The sequence below is a fragment of the Oncorhynchus kisutch genome, linkage group LG3 (assembly GCF_002021735.2).
Source record: "Oncorhynchus kisutch isolate 150728-3 linkage group LG3, Okis_V2, whole genome shotgun sequence".
Lineage (NCBI taxonomy): Eukaryota > Metazoa > Chordata > Actinopteri > Salmoniformes > Salmonidae > Oncorhynchus > Oncorhynchus kisutch.
Window position 1 is genome coordinate 22,877,150 of NC_034176.2, and position 17,561 is coordinate 22,894,710.

At 42.5% G+C, this 17,561-nt stretch overlaps 1 protein-coding gene across 2 annotated transcripts in view; it reads right to left on the reverse strand.

The window, feature by feature from the left end:
* Positions 1–691: 691 nt before the first annotated feature.
* LOC109878205 (breakpoint cluster region protein-like) overlaps positions 692–17,561 on the reverse strand; it is a 37,463-nt gene continuing 20,593 nt past the window's right edge. Inside the window, exons 9-24 of one of the 2 annotated variants that reach the window (XM_020470449.2) lie at positions 17,025–17,165; positions 10,774–10,895; positions 10,492–10,657; positions 10,188–10,307; positions 9,914–9,989; positions 9,711–9,815; positions 9,488–9,562; positions 8,849–8,946; positions 8,637–8,768; positions 6,346–6,405; positions 5,903–6,012; positions 5,041–5,180; positions 4,516–4,650; positions 4,261–4,366; positions 3,953–4,115; positions 692–2,656 (exon numbers count right to left, since the gene is read on the reverse strand). In XM_020470449.2, the coding sequence (XP_020326038.1) occupies positions 2,567–2,656; positions 3,953–4,115; positions 4,261–4,366; positions 4,516–4,650; positions 5,041–5,180; positions 5,903–6,012; positions 6,346–6,405; positions 8,637–8,768; positions 8,849–8,946; positions 9,488–9,562; positions 9,711–9,815; positions 9,914–9,989; positions 10,188–10,307; positions 10,492–10,657; positions 10,774–10,895; positions 17,025–17,165 (1,839 nt within the window). In that variant the 3' untranslated portion in view covers positions 692–2,566. Of the gene's footprint in view, positions 2,657–3,952; positions 4,116–4,260; positions 4,367–4,515; positions 4,651–5,040; positions 5,181–5,902; positions 6,013–6,345; positions 6,406–7,295; positions 8,455–8,636; positions 8,769–8,848; positions 8,947–9,487; positions 9,563–9,710; positions 9,816–9,913; positions 9,990–10,187; positions 10,308–10,491; positions 10,658–10,773; positions 10,896–17,024; positions 17,166–17,561 lie in introns of those variants that run through there. The other variant, XM_031819188.1, reaches the window with a different exon arrangement.

The window sequence follows — 17,561 nt, forward strand, 5'->3', positions numbered from 1 at the left end:
GAATAAACAAACATACAATCAATAATACAGTAGGAAAATATATATACAGCATGTGCAAATGAGGTAGGATAAGAGAGGTAAGGCAATAAATAGGCCATGGTGGCAAAGCAATTACAATATAGCAATTAAACACTGGAATGGTAGGATGTGCAGAGGATGAATGTGCAAGTTGAGATACTGGTGTGCAAAGGTGCAAGATAAATAAGTAAATAAATACAGTATGGGGATGAGGTAGATTGGATGGGCTATTTACAGATGAGCTATGTACAGGTGCAGTGATCTGTGAGCTGCTCGGACAGCTGGTGCTTAAAGCTAGTAAGGGAGGTAAGAGTCTCCAGCTTCAGAGATTTTTGCAGTTCGTTCCAGTCATTGGCAGCAGAGAACTGGAAGGAGAGGCGACCAAAGGAGGAATTGGCTTTGGGGGTGACCGTGAGATATACCTTCTGGAGCGCGTGCTATGGGTGAGTGCTGCTATGGTGACCAGTGAGCTGAGATAAGGCAGGGCTTTACCTAGCAGAGACTTGTAGATGACCTGGAGCCAGTGGGTTTGGCGACGAGTTTGAAGCGAGGGCCAGCCAACGAGAGCATACAGGTCGCAGTGGTAGGTAGTATATGGGGCTTTGGTGACAAAACGGATGGCACTGTGATAGACTGCATCCAATTTGTTGAAAATCAAGAAAAAGATACAAAGCACATGGAAATCAACTCTTTATTGTACATATACATAAATGATTGGGATAATGACTACAACAGTGTCTGGAAGGAAAAAGATATGTCAATTAAGTGATTGCTGATAGGCTAACTGACTGTTTGTATGTATGTATGTTTCATATGTGCTATAATGGTATCTTAACTTGCGTAACATCTCAATTCAGATATCTGTAAACATTTGGAATGATTTTCACTTTGCCAGCACAGATACATTTTCCAAGAGCTTTTGAAGTTACAGCTCACCAGGCAGAGAACAGTAAACCCCATTATACATTTTACTAGAAACAAAATAACACAACAGAAGACAATGGTGCCCGTCACAATGCCCATATTTGTTTTCATACCCAGGATATTTGAATATTAGTGGATCAATACCAGGGTAGGGTAGGCTACCACTAAAATGTAATAAAGAGACAAAGCTTAGCTCAGTGCTATTTCTGTCTCAGTTCCACGTGACAACACTGAACAGTCTGTGGTTTTAACCCTTCTGAAATAAAAAAACGAAATTCCTCCTGTGAAGGGATGGCGTTTTCAGATTAATGAGCTCTAATTGAATCAGATCAAAATATAAATTATCCTAAAGAGGAAATGCTTAAGGCCAATGTAGGACCTTTATAAAATAACAAAACTCTGATAAACGTTTGTGGTCCACTTTTAACCTGCCAGAAATCTCTTAACCAAAACTATCACATAGGCAGCATTTGAAGAGAAAAATATTTAAAACATATTTAAGTCAACATGCCTGCATGTTAAATATACCTACTTAAAAGTGTGATCAATCTCACATTCCTTACAAAATAAAGACAGCATTTGCATAAACATCTGGTAAACACCCCTGGGGGGGGGGGGGGGGGGCACATGATTCCACAATGAAACAGGCCTAACGAATTAGCTCCATAATAAGGATTTTAACTACTGTATCTTTCGGGTTTTGAGAATTGTGCTCATTAGTGGATAACCAGTACCTCTAAAATGACTTGATTGTCGGATATAAGTAACATAAATACATTTTGACACACTATCTGTAAGTGCTCAGCACACCTAATATGTGGTAATGACAATGAAAGTATAAATATCTAAAGATCCCAAATTAATCAGAATATCAGTGTGCAATATACTGTAGTAGAGAATGTTTTTCTCCTTTGCAACAGCTGCATCATGGAGTTGACAATTTGCCTCACTTCCATCATCTGGTTAAACTATTATTACCTTTGAAAATCATATAAAGGAATGGCCTGTGCTTTGATCTGACCACATTCAATGGATTTCTTTGTGTTTGATGTTTGTTTGATGTTTGATGTCAACAAGGTAAGGATGACATTAGGATCATTGATCATATTGGAATGGCTTTGGTCACGGTAATGAAGTATTAGTTCTAGTATGGAATGTGCTGTTAACTCCATCTGGTGGCCATTTCGAGGAGCTGCGCTGTAATCCAGCCATTGCTGCTCAGCACAGTAAAAACATTTTTTGGATTCAACTAATTATTACTAAGTAACTGGTTCCAGAGCCTTTTTTTTAGTTTACTCAACTTTTCAATCAGTGTTACCTGAACGTAACATTTTTAGTTGGCCCAAAATTATTACTTCTAGTTGAATAAACATGAGACAAGTTAAGCAAAAACATAATTAAAAATTATGTTTTTGCTTAACTTTAAATTATGTTTTTGCTTAACTTTAAATTATCTCAAATTGGAGCTAAGTTTGGACCAACTAAAAATGTTACGTTCAGTTAACACTTTGATCAGAAAGTTGTTAATTAGCTCCTGCAGCCATTCTTGGTCACAGCCAACAATTTATCATGGAAGGCAAAATTTTGTCAAATTCTTCCTCATATGGAAATGTCCATGCTCCCGCTATACTTCAGTGGAGAAAAGGATGCTTTGACGTTTGCTGTCTGGTGTTGGGATGCCTTCAACCTGAAGGAAATACAGTAGGACCTGTACCTACAGAAGGGGAAAGGGACAGAGCAGAGGAAAGGGATAATTAGAATCATAACACAGACTTATGGGCTCTACAAATACACCACATGACCAGAAGTATGTGAACACCTGCTCGTCGAACGTCTCATTACAAAATCATGGCCATTAATATGGAGTTGGTCCCCCCTTTGCTGCTATAACAGCCTCCACTCTTCTGGGAAGCCTTTCCACTAACATTGCTGCGGGGACTTGCTTCCATTCAGCCACAAGAGCATTAGTGAGGTAAGGCACTGATGTTGGGCGATTAAGCCTGGCTCGCAGTAGGCGTTCCAATTCATCTCAAAGGTGTTTGATGAGGTTGAGGTCAGAGCTCTGTGCAGGCCAGTCAAGTTCTTCCACACCGATCTCGACAAACCATTTCTGTATGAACCTTGCTTTGTGCACGGTGACATTATCATACTAAAACAGAAGTTGGAAGGGCAGAATTATCTATAATGTCATTGTATGCTGTATCATTAAGATTTACCTTCACTAGAACTAAGGGGCCTAGCTTGAACCATGAAAAACAGCCCCAGACTTTACAGTTGGCACTATACATTCGGGCACGTAGCATTCTCCTGGCATCCGCCAAACCCACATTCGTCCGTCGGATTGCCAGATGGTGAAGCGTGATTCATCACTACAGAAAACGCGTTTCCACTGATCCAGAGTCCAATGGCGACGAGCTTTACATTGCGCTTTGGCATTGCGCATGGTGATCTTAGACCTGTGTCCATCTGCTAGGCCATAGAAACCCATTTCATGAAGCTCCCGACGAACAGTTATTGTGCAGACGTTGCTTCGAGAGGCAGTTTGGAACTCAGTAGTGAGTGTTGCAACCGAGGACAGATGATTTCTACACGCTTCAGCTCTCGGCGGTCCCGTTCTGTGAGCTTGTGCGGCCTACCACTTCATGCCTGAGCCGTTGTTGGTCCTAGACGTTTCCACTTCAAAATAACAGCACTTACAGTTAACCTGGACAGCTCTTGCAGGGTAGAAATTTTACGAACTGACTTGATGGAAAGGTGTCATCCTATAACGGTGCCAAGTTGAAAGTCGCTGCGCTCTTCGGTAAGGCAATTCTACTGCCAATGTTTGTCTATGGAGATTGCATGGCTGTGTGCCCAACTTTATACACCTGTCAGCAACGGGTGTGGTTGAAATAGCAGAACCAACTAATTTGAAGGGGTGTCCACATGTTTTTGCATATGTGGTGTACCTCAATCTACCTCAGCAACAAAAATCAACATCGAAGCTTACTTTCAATAGACACTATAGTACCTGTGACATAACCTCCAGTGACCAGCTGTCATTCATAGTGATGGGCTGCGTGGCATTGCTTGGGATCTTGCTGTCTTTCTCAGAGGGGCGGAGCAGGGTGGGGCCAAAGACCGTGGCCAGGTTGTGGAAAGACATCTTGTTAACGCTCTCATTATCAGCAATCCTGTAAGAACACAGATGAGATGAAGTCTCAGCTTGTGGGATGCAGAGAAAAAGGAAGGAGAGATTAGCAAGAGGATTTGAATGACAGCTATCTGACTGTATTTATGTGACAGAATAGAATACGATGCCACTTTGGGGGACTATACCTCTTTAGGTGGTCCAGCAGAAAGAGGAAGGTGACCAGGTTGGGTTCTGGGAGTGATAGCAGCAGGTTCAGCATACAGCTCTCCTTAGCCACACTGTCTGACAGGGCTGAAAGAGGATACAATTAGTTAGCTTTTTATGGTAACTGTACTACCTGATCTATGTTTGATGGTTTGTTAAATTTCACGCTTATGCTGTATTCACTATGACAATATGAAAAGCAATGGTAGGCTTTGAGGTTACAAGGAGAGACTGACCGATGCCTCCAGCGAAGTTGGGGTACAGGTCATCTGTGAAAAGAGGTTCCGGCAGCTCACGGAAATACAGCTTCAGCGTTCCAGCAATTGCATTCACATCCATCTCACTCATCATCACCGACACATCCTTGTTGTCTGTCAATCACAGGAAGGAAATGAATGATAATCATGGGGGAACAGTAAGCTGCAAGACGGTATAAATAATAGCAATCCATTAATGACATTGTATACCTCCTGCTGTATTATTTGCAGGTTTGCGTTGTTGGTCACGTTATGGAGGCAGCTCTGCAGAGTGCTCACTAGCTGTCACAGCCACAAAGTCATAACATCTGATTAAAGTTATGTTGAGGACAAAAAACAAATGTTTTATTGTCGTGAATTTTTACAATATAGCCTATTTTGATTTTGCAGTTGGCCTATCTAAGGGAAAATCGCTCAGTTCTGCCTCCAGTACAAGACTCGTGACAATAAACGTCAACCTGCGTATTATTTGCTATGGAGGAGATCCAAGGTCTGTGTACTCACTGGCATCAAATGCACCCTTCAGGGCCTGGATGTCTGTGGCCACCCCTGAGACCCGGTAGATTCCCACCTCCTCCATGCCCCGGCGCTCGATCTCCTCTACACACTGCTTCACGATAAGGGGCACTTTGGACCGCTCCCGTCTGTCAAGGACACACACACAAACACACACATACACACAAACACACACATACACACAAACACCAGGATTAAAACAGGATCAATGCAGGAGAACGAGAAGTCCAGTGCTTTACACTACTGTTACCTGTGACTGCATAACTGTGTGTCTCATTTCTGACCTCACAGCTGGTGTTTAGGTATTGTGGTAGTGCATAAACTATATTGAGATTCTTTTTCTGTTTCAATATAATATCTGTTTAATAATATAATATGTAAAACCTGTTCCCCAGTATGTAAAACCTGTTCCCAGTATGGAGAAATGGCCGCTGCCTTCTAGAGAGTAAAGAGAGTAAAGTGAACACTAAAAAGGCATCCATCCTGGACACATGACGTCCATCCTGCAGTATTGCATCTTCAGCACTATAAAATGATGTTTTCTCAAATAAAAGCTGCCCATAAGGGACTGGAGTTTAGAGTTACTTTACAAATGATCATGATCAGGATCCCTATGAAAATAGAAAAACCCAAACAAGGCATGTCTTTGAGAGTTATTCCTGGCTTTACATTGAAAGTGAAGGAGGTTGGAGGAGGTATACCATTAATTTGGCAATATTAGGTCTGATCTGTGTTGGTCACAGAAATGTGGTATGCATTACACTGAGGCTCTCATGACAGGCTTAACATGAGCTGATTTGGTTCTGGGTGCTGAGATTATACAGAGGCTAACAAAGACACATTCACTCACTTGGTTACAACACTTATTTTCACCCCAAACACGCCTGACTGTTTCCGCGAGGGCATTCTCTTTAGACTGAACTCTCTGCTGGTGAACTTCATTGACAGCTTCACCTCAATCTGCACCAAGAGAAGTTAAGAATTAGCCAGCAGTCAGAGAAATGAAGACTATTGCATGTAACATCATCAACACAGTACATGTAAATACAGGGGTCACACTTAATATTGAAAAGTCTTTATACCCCAGTAATCATCATGTGAAAAACCATTGTAATTACCATGTTATACAGGCCTAGATAACTTATTCAACAATGTTTACACTGGCCACTGGAGTATAAAGTGGTGCCAAAAACGCTCCCTTTGCAAAATAAAAAACAGTAAGATGTTGTGGTTTTGGAAAAGATTTGTGCAAAACAGTGAAGATTTAACATTTTCTATGCTGGTAATACATACTCCGTTCATGGTGATGACTGTTCTTTGCCAGTCTTTGCTTTGCAGGGCCTGGGGATCCAGCTAGAAAATATGGAGACATCTGTCAGTCAGAGCAATCATCTGACCCAGTAACGCTGTGCAGACAGACGCTGTATGGACATCATGATACTGTGGGATTGATGCAGTCTTTATCTCAGTACAGACATGTTATAGTACTGTATTAATGACATCCATTGTATTATTAAGAACCAATGAGATATTTAAACCACTCAAAATCCTGCTTTGTAAGAATGTTTCGCACAGTTAGCCTCTTGATCCTTTCCAATTGATCAGAGACTAAAGCAGAATATAACAAATCAAACTTAATGAAACTGTCCATATTAGAAGGAAATTATAATGTCACAGAAGAAAAGCTCAAACTGGACAAAAGGATTGATTCAATGATGAAGATGGTTATTTTGCATTTCTTTCCAATCAGTAAGCCTGGGTCTTACATATCAGTTACCCATCACTTTCCCTCATCCTTACATAAACTCCATATGGTTGAGTAGTGTCAACTCAAGTTACTGTGCTATTTTAATCATCTGACTAATACCAAGCTGCCAACAGTTATTTCTAGTGGTCAGGCACAAGTGTTGTGATAACATCATCTCATGGTCTTCAGATGACCTACCATGACAGATGTCCTCTCAGCCAAGGAACCAACAGACACTCAATATAACTCTGATAATCTTAATCTTTTTGTTCTGTGGACATCTCTCTTACATAAGGCAGTGGACTTATCAAAAGAGAATAGAGTATTAAGTATGAGAATATAACACATTCAAGGATACTTAAAATATGTACCAACTAAGGATGTATGTACATATTAAAATATCTACCCTACCCTCTATTAATGTTCCTAATCAAATAGTATCCATGACAAAAATAAAGAAAGACCATTCTCTCTCTTATGTGTGCCATGTCTTTACCTTCTGTCTGAGCAGAGTGCTGCGGACCTTGCCCCACAGTCGTGCCCCTGTGCCTGGGGGCTTCCTGGGACCTGTGTCCCCCTCATCCTCCAGAGAACAGCTGCTAGTGAACTGACTGCTGGTCTGATCCAGAATCAGCTCTTCAGTACAGGTCTCACCCATTCTTTTAGTTGAGACTCAGTCGCTCACACTCTACTTCCACCACTAATGTACTGTACCAAACAATGGGACAAACAAATCAAGACAGCAGTCCAGAAAATAATCTTCCAAATCAGCCACTCTGTCCTAAACAATCCCCAACTAACAGCATGGATCCCTCTGATCTGATATGGTTATTGGATTGTCTCATAGAATCCTGAGGCCTGCATAGTCTTTTAGTGGTCCAGTAGAGTCCCCCACAAGTGTGTGTGTCCTGTCAACTTCTTAACCCTGTCATGCTATCAATCCTTCCACGCCAGATAAAAAATAAGTTGAACAAAGGCAGCCACTCGACCACGCTGCCTCCCTGTTGTTCCAGTTCCCAGATGGATCTGTGGATTAACTCCTGAGAATCCCCTCCTCCTGTGATTATGGACACACGCTGGCGGCTGCTCAGAGGTTGTTATGAGCACTACAACCCCAAGCCTCCTACAGGATCCTCATCAGTCACCAGTTAGTTGGTAGATATGTTTTGGGTCTACTGGCTCCTCCTAACTGAGTGCCTTTGTCTGACCCTTTCTCCTTTCAACCAAATCCTCCCACATCTGATCTGTCTCTTTTTAATCCCCAAACATTTGGGCACACATGCACACACAATGTTCAGACTGCCTCTCCAATCAGCACTTATCTCAAATTCCACAAACAGATCAGACCCAGGCCAGAGGGTCACACACAATTGAATTGAAGTGTGGGACCACGTTGGTTGTGGATTGTCCAAAAAGACAATAGAAACAGCACATTGTCTATTCAAAAGACAAACATACAATTTTCTGTATTGGATGTTTTCAGGGTTCTTCTGAGAGGGGTCCCGCTCTGTCTCACTTCCACTGGATAGATATGTACCAGGGGCTACATTTGGTCAGCCTGTTTCCCTTATCAACTGTAATCCCCCTCTGTCACAACACCCCATCACCAGTCAGGCTGAGATGACCCAGGAGCATCCCCCACAGTCCTTTTCCTTTTCCACACCACAGAACCACATATGGTGGGATTATCCACAGACAGGGCAGCTATTGGGGCTGGTATACTAGATAAGTCATTTTCACCACTGTGGCCAATTAGTTAATTCAGCTATGTCACTGTTGACACTGTAGACCAGCGTGACAGGCAACACAAAATGTGCTTCATACTCTCACTCCGTACCTGTATCTGTCCTTTGGCCATGATCCTGTCTGTGTTCTCTCCGTCCTCCTTGTTTTGCTTGGCTTTGTTGTAGCACTTCTCATAACACAGCAGCCTCAGAGTCTGAGAGCCTTCCAGCTCAATCTCAAACTCCTGCAGGGAAACAGCATAAAAATCAATCCAGCAGATAAGGCTGAATAGACAGGACACTAACTGGCACGTGGCATCCTCACCTCGTTCCACTTGGGTTGTGTGGAGTCTCTGTACACTCGTGTCTTGGCTTTGTTCACAAAGTAGCCAAAGGAGTCCACCTCCAGAGTGCAGTAGAGATCTGTGTGGAAGAAGAAACAGTTAATGGGAGTTAGCATGGTTAATAGGGATACACACTGAGTCACAGTAAGACCTGGATGGAGGAGTATACATGTACTTTGCCCTACACTGTTAAACCATACTTTATGACAATCCTCACAATACAACTTGCCATGCCATCTGAATCTGGTAAGTACTGAGGATAATATTTCCTCTCCAGAGTATGTTTACATCTGGATTAACAGGTCAGATTTGTTATAAAATAAGAAAAACTGTATGCATCTGAGCTGTACGCGTGACTGTATTTGGGACAAAGAGTGAGACGACAGGGGTTTTCCATCCAGACCAGCTGTGGCCGGACCACAGTGTTCCTTGTTAATCCTCAGAGTTCTGACTGTTCCCCAGCAGCTGCTCCCCATGGGAATTTCTGCTGACTGCCAGGTGACAGCCGGACTGGAGGAGACTGACAGCGGAAGGGAAGGACAGCCTTGGCTATGCTCCATTCAAGGTGATCAGGGTAGGACACCAAAAATATGGAGAAAATACACAACTGAGCCACTTACTCAAGCTCTGTTGGAGGCCTGATGCAGAGTGAACAATGACATTCAGAAAACCATAGAATCCAGACGATTCATCTTCTAAAGAGAGGAGAGGGAAAAGTCATGAGAGTTGTTCAATCAAAAACAATACTAATAAACATCTCCCTCTCTTATTATTAATAAGTGTGGCATTACTAACCAGCCTTCCATCCTTACTAATACTGTATCAGTTGTGTCAATGGCCTACCTTCTTTATTCATGGTCATTGGTATAGTATGGACCGTCTGAAGCTTCACACATGAGTTGGTGAGCATCTGCAGCTCCAGGGAGGTCAGAGAGAAGCTTTTGAAACCTACAGGAGGGAATGGAGTTCAGAGAGAGACTGACGGCCACCATCAGCTCAATTATGGGATTGTCACAAGCATAGCTTATGTTGCAGAGAACACTCACACTTCTTCTGTTGCTCGCGGATGATGTCCTTCCACTCTGCACGTTCGTAATCTGACGAGATGAGGAATGTGAAGCCCTGAAACACACAAAGGAACATGCTGTACAATACAACAGACATCTTAGCAATGCTGTACCACATTTCTACACCTGTAGGGGGCAGCAGATCCTGGACCAAAATATTTCAAAGTACAAACAATGAGCTGTGTAGTTGTTAGATATGACCTTGCAGGACCATAGGTGCAGAGAGAGAGGAATCAGTCAGTGGCTGGCTCACCTTGCCGTTCCTGTTGGCCACTCTGAAGGCCATGCTGGGGGACATGAGCAGCAGCAGAGACTCCTGCTCCAACAGCTTCTTCCTCAAACGCTCTATCGCCTTCCCTCCTTTAGTGGTTCTCTGCACAGACGCATATAGAAGAAGAGCACTCAGACAGCTGCTGCCGTCTCAATGTATAGCACTGTCTCAGTCATTAATGGCTCTTATGAAGTCATGATCTGGTCAAGTGTTTCAACATAATTATAATAAAGTGATCTGTTATAACACTATAGGGACTTCCCCTCTTTCTGATATCTGTTGTCACCTTCTCTCTCTGGAGCTCATTCTTGATCTGTGAGATTCTGATCTTCATGGCGTCAATCTCCTCGTCTTGGACCTGGGGTATGGGCGTGGCCTCCGAGTCCTCGATGGTCTGGAAGGTGAGGTCTGACAGTGGGATGTACCACTTACAGTCATACTGCTGGCCTTTCCTGGAGAGCGACAAACACACACACAAGAACCATCAAACACACACACACAGACGTAAGGAACACCACAGCCAGGATATTAAACAAACCATCTGGTCCACCAGTAAATCTACACTTACCCTGCAGTCTGTTTCTTCAACTTGGCACAGAGAAGTAAGTCTGTGAAGAGGAAGACATGGCGAAGCTTTCTGGATCCCTCCACCAGCTCCACCATGAAGCAGTCCCTCAGCAGCTGACGGTTCTACAGAGGCAAAACAGGGAATCATACATTCATTGGATATTTTATCTATTCATATTCACACCCTTAACCACCTCATTCAATCAATTCACAGAACACAGATTATACCCAGAACACAGAATCAGTAGTTGTCGAGTGGGTTTCATAAACAATAAATGTACTCTGATGAATCACATGACTAGGGTTGCAAAACTCCGTGATTTCGGGATAACCAGGGAATTTATTGAAAGTTGCTAGAATTTTGTATCCCTACATATGACACATGGTCACAACATGTTATTATGGCCCTCAAGTGGAACCAGTATCTGATGTATGTGGCCTGACTGGTTCTAGACAGGAGGAGCATCTCTAAAAGGAATACTTGCACTGAATAGCAGAGGTGAGGACTCGAGTCCCATGACATATTTGATGACCTGACACTCGACAAAAAATAAAATAACTTTACTTGGACTTGGAGCCTCAAGACTCGGGACTCGACTTTGACTTGAAATTATCTGGCCAGGTTTTGTAACGTTTTACAAAACGTCACTCATTTTGTTGCACAGAGTCTCTACTGTCCAAGCAGCCAGAGACAACTGCATGCCAGCGTCACGCAGATTGGGTAGTTAAAACGCACACTTGGCCCTCTGATTGGACTTTCAATCAACAGGTCGAGTGAGCTAGCACAGTGAGTTTTTTTTGCATCAAGCAACAATTTCTAGCATAGGGCTACTGGTCTGATAATTTATCATTTACTTGAATTTGGAATTTGTTGTTAAAATTAACTACATAATCGAAATTTGTTGTAGACAAGAATAATGAAAAAAGCCCTCTGGTAGTCTCAATAACTAGACACAGATTTGTATTTCAGTCATTGCACGTATAGGTTTTTTTTTTTCCTGACTTGAAAAAAACTTGTGAAACTCAACCCGTTCTACTTTGGACTCGACTTGAGACTCAGACCTTGTGATTTGCTTGTCACTCGAATAATAAGGAAATAGGTGTCACCTCTGCTGAATAGTAACAATATTTTAACTAACTTCTAGAAGCTGCTGGGATAAAGATAGTCTCTTCTCATAAATAAACATCTGTCCTCAAACAGATTTGAGACCTGGTTGTAAAAAGTGTAAATGAAAGACAAGTTAAATCAGTGTCTTTTTATCAAAGAAAATCAAATCAAACTTTTTTGTCACGTGCCAAATACAACGTGAAATGCTTACTTACAATCCCTTAACCAACTGTGCAGTTCAAATAGTCTCAGTGGCCATTTGATTCATTGTTCAGCAGTCTTATGGCTACACTTTGTAGCGCCTTACGGTCAGATGCCGAGCAGTTGTCATACCAGGCAGTGATTCAACCGGTCAAAATGCTCTCGATGGTGCAGCTGTAGAACTTAACTTAAGCATCTGGGGACCCATGCCAAATGCCAAATCTTTTCAGTCTCCTGAGGGGGGAAAAGGTGTTGTTGTGCCCTCCTCACAACTGTCTTGGTGTGTTTGGACCATGATAGTTTGTTGGGGATGTGGACACCAAGGAACTTGAAACTCTCGACTCGCTCCACTACAGCCCCGTCGACGTTAATGGGGGCCTGTTCAGCCCGCCTTTTCCTGTAGTCCATGATCAGCTCCTTTGTCTAGCTCACATTGAGTGAGAGGTTGTTGTCCTAGCACCACACTGCCAGGTCTTTGACCTCCCTATAGGCTGTCTCATCATTGTCAGTGATCAGGCCTACCACTGTTGTGTTGTCAGCAAACTTAATGATGGTGTTGGAGTCGTGTTTGGCCACACAGTTGTGGATAAACAGGGAGTACAGGAGGGGACTAAGCACACAGCCCTGAGGGGCCCCAGTGTTGAGGATCGGCATGGCAGACGTGTTGTTGCCTACCCTTACCAGCTGAGCAGTAGTCAATTAATATCATTCTCACATCAGTGTTCCTTTTGTCCAGGTGGGAAAGGGCAGTGTGGAGTGCAATGGAGATTACGTCATCTGTGGATTTGTTGGGGTGGTATGCGAATTGGAGTGAGTCTAGCTTATCTGGGATGATGCTGTTGATGTGAGCCATGACCAGCCTTTCAAAGCACTTCATGGCTACGGACGTGAGTGCTACGGGGCGGGATTACTTTTAGGCAGGTTACCTTTGCTTCCTTGGGCACAGGGACTATGGTGGTCTGCTTGAAACATGTAGGTATTACAGACTCAGTCAGGGAGAGGTTGAAAATGTCAATGAAGACACTTGCCAGTTGGTCCGCGCACGTCGTCGATGCACTTATTGATGAAGCCAATGACTGAGGTGGTATACTCAATGCCATTGGATGAATCGCGGAGCATATTCCCGTCTATGCTAGTAAAACAGTCCTGTAGCGTAGCATCCGCGTCATCTTACCACTTCCGTATTGAGCGAGTCACTGGTACTTCCTGCTTTAGTTTTTGCTTGTAAGCAGGAATCAGGAGGATAGATTTATAGTCGGATTTGCTAAATGGAGGACGAGGGAGAGCTTTGTATGCATCTGTGTGTGTGGAGTAAATGTTGTCTAGAGTTTCTTTTCCTCTGGTTGCACATTTAACATACTGGTGGAAATTCGGTAAAACGGATTTATGTTTGCCTGCATTAAAGTCCCCAGCTACTAGGAGCGCTGCTTCTGGATGAGCATTTTCTTGTTTGCTTATGGCCTTATACAGCTAGTTGAGTGCGATCTTAGTGCCAACATAGGTTTGTGGTGGTAAATAGATGGCTACGAATAATATAGATGAGAACTCTCTTGATAGATAGTGTGGTCTGCAGTTTATCATAAGGTACTCTACCTCAGGCGAGCAATACCTCGAGACTTCTTTAATATTAGACATCGAGCATCAGCTGGTATTGACAAATAGACACACACCCCATTGGCCAATAGAACGGATGAAAGCGGGGGTTTAATCACTTGCCTACGAATTCTCAGAAGGCAGCCCAACCTCCTCCCCCTTTTTCTCCGTCTTTTCTCCATGCAAATGACGGGGATTTGGGCAGTTCCCGAGAAAGCAGTATATCCTTCGTGTCGGACTCGTTAAAGAAAAGAGCCAGTGTTTACAGGAATAGATCCTAATAATCCTGCCTGCCCGACCAGTCCAGTGGGCAGTTGGTAACTGATGTAGTGACATCTGCTCTTCCTGTGGCCAGAGCGGGGCTGTGAATGCTTGACTGTTAATACTGACCTTTGACCCTACGGGCTGAAAGCTGCTTATAATTATTATATTTTTTTTTAAATAGCACCCATGTGGGACTCTACCAATCCATCCTAACCACATTTATGCAAAAACAAGGAAATCTCCACCAGGGAGATGCCCTCGTGGATTTATGGTCACTGTATTTACATGGTCATCGGTTACGTTGACATATCTCAAAATGGAGGATGACTATCTGATGACAAAATTGGTAAGATGGGCCCAACTAGGAGGTGGAAACTTTCCCTGGGAATATAATGGAAATATATGAAAATGAATACCATTTAAATGTAGATGCTTTTTGCATTAGAAATATTTACCATATCATATAGAGACAGAAACATAAACCTTTTACCTTATCATAAGTAGACATAATTTCAAATGATTAAATACATCCAATAGAAATTTTATTATGTATTGAGCATTAATTAAATGGGTTGACTCTTCACATGGGAAGATTTCACTGAACAACAGAAGGGAATAAAATGATTCTGATTCGAGGAGGACCATGAGCTGTTGATATCGATAAGGTGTCCGATTCATCATTTTCACCTCGAATAGAAGTAGAGGGACTTTTGTAAGAGGTTGCTTGTTGTGAGCGCTGAGGGAACTTTATGCACTTGGCCAGGTGATTCTGCATCTTTGTTTCATTCTTCACATATGATTTGGCACAGTATTTGCAAATGTATCCAGCTTTTCCTTCTACATCAGCTGCAGTGAACTGTCTCCACACATCAGATAGTGCCTGTGGCATTTTCCTGTAAAGATTAGAAGAAAAATATATACAATTCCATATACAGATAAATAGTTAAGCAGTTAGATTAAACAACTCCTTTGTAAGATATTTTTTATTGTATTTAACATGTATGGATTAACACTCCTTAGTTAGCAGGCTCAAGCAAGCTAAAACCCACATGATAGCAACTAACAAGTTAGAAATGATTTAAACACACTTTGCTGTAGACTATTTATTAGTTACATGATTTTTTGTTATGTCATAAAATATATTCACCCCACCCAGTATTGTAATCAAAACTTACCAGAAAGCATGTAGTCCTCGGCTCAGACAGTGTAGTTGTGTGGGCTCAATAGCATCTCACTAGTGTGCAAGAGCTTGAGAATCAGGAGGATATGTGATGGAAGAGTGCACTGTGCATGCAGAGAGTTGCAATTCCATTTAATTGGGGATAGTTTAACCAAAATATGCCACAAGACCTATAATTGCCTTATGTGTATCCCACAAAGAAAGGTTCACTGTTATAAGCTAACCTTTTTGATGAATTTAAGCAAAATTCCCAAAATTCTGGGGCTCAACTTCCCAGGGAAAATCTCCGGAAATTTACAGGAAAGTTTCCGACCCTTTGCAACCCTAGGCCCAACTAAATCAAACCCTGGATTTCAATCACCACAGAAAGTTTATCCAGTTAGCTACCAAACTCCAGTCACTTACAAGTACTACATTTATTTTGCCTTTAGCAAATAGAGGCCTATGAATTGTGGAATACTACAATAGAGCCAACCCATACAGAAATGTAATTTGTCTGAGTTCCATTCTCACGTTTACTTATTGTAAGACGTCTGATGGACATAGTTGGACAGGTTTCCAGTAATAATAGATGAAATTCAGCAGGGGTGAGGGAGTGAGGGTAAGTAACTAGTACGTGCTGCCACGGGAAAGGGTGGACAGATACTTGATAAGACGTGCTACAGGTCTTTTCTGGGAAGCAGACTTCAGAGTGGGAAAGGAAGATGGGAGTGGGGGAGCCAGGACAAGGATGTAGGCAGTGCGATGGGCTTTCCTGGCCAGAACCATACTATTTTGTCATGAGCTTCCTCTACGCTCCACTTCCTCCACTAATAAACCAGACAGGCAGAGATGACTCAGCAGGAATCTGACTCACAACGCAGGTTTATTGGAGTTTACAGACACACCTTTTCCCTGGCTTTTACAGGAACTGAGAAGCACTGATTGGCTAACCCTCAGATTCCTAATGTATAGCTCTGAACCTGTGTTGCTTGGGGGAATCGATCTTATTCACACCTTTTCCCTGGCTTTTACAGGAACTGAGAAGCACTGATTTGCTAACCCTCAGATTCCTAATGTATAGCTCTGAACCTGTGTTGCTTGGGGGAATCGATCTTATTATGCTAACTACTGTAACTGTCTGAATGGACAAGACGCAGGCTGTGTAATCTGACACTATTTTGCTTATGGAATGGTGCAGTGTGACATCAAAGTGTCTGAAAAGAAGACAAGTATGAAAGCATTATAAGGGAGGTCCAGATAGCCACAAGACCAGGTTCGGGTGTCTGTGTGCCTCAAAAGCCGTGTTCACATTGGCAGTTTGAAGCGACTCAAATCCTATACATTTGCATATCTGATTCGAATCTGATATTTTTCCTGCAAAAAAGCACACAGAATCTGACAAATCTGATTCCTTGCCAAATCTGATTTATTTGCCCTCAAGTGGTTTTTAGACTTTTATTCAGCATATATTGTTTCTTGCTAGCTACTCTGCTGACAGTTTGACAAGAACATGTGGTAGCTAACTATCTTGTTAATTGGTTACAAATAAATTAGTGAATGTGCTAGCTAGCTAGTTGACTGCTGTGGCTAGCCAAATAGGTATCGTTTGAAAGATGGAACATCTTATCCTTTGAGGCTTTAAAAGTCTTCTTACATTATGATTTTGAACATTCAAAGCAAAAGTCCATGGCAGGCATTGTTGTCACCTTAGCTTGCTACATAACTTCTGAGTGACAGGAAGCACAAGCACCAATCAGCATACCCTACTGCACACACACACCCGTCGTTACTGTGACAACTAGTGGAGCCAAAATGACTGCTGCCTGAACATACACAAATTCGATTTGGTCACTTGAAACTTTCTGTTTGGGCAGTCGGTTGTCCAAAATGCATGCCACCTCATGTCATAGCCTGCCACACTGACCTCTCCCTTCTTCACTGTCATAGACTGCCTGCGTGGGGTGATTTCCTCGTTAATGCTGGACAGGAAGTTCTGGGAGATTCTCAGGGCATCCTGCAGCAGTGGATAGTCTGGGTGGCTGGAGGGCGTGTGTTTCAACAGGTCCTGAGAGAGAAAGAGAAAAAGATAGAAAGAGGGTGAAAGAAAGAGCGGGTGAAAGAAAGAGCGGGTGAAAGAAAGAAAGGAAAAGAGGGGGGAGAAAGGTGAAAGAAAAAGAAAGGAGAGGAGAGAGAGAGAGAAAGTAAGAGAGAGATAGAAAAAGAGTGAAAGAGTAAGAAACAAAGGAGAGAAAGATGGAAAGAAAGAGAGAAAGAGCGGAGAGAGAAAGAAAGAATAAAATAGGAGGAGAAAGAGTAAGAAAGAAAGAAAAAGAAAGGAAAGAAAGAGGGTGAAATAAAGAAAGAGGGAAAGAGAGGAGTGAAAGAAAGAAAGAAAGATAAACCGGGTGAAAGAAAGAGAAAGAAATAAAGAAAAAGAGAGCAAAATAAAAAATGTAAGAAA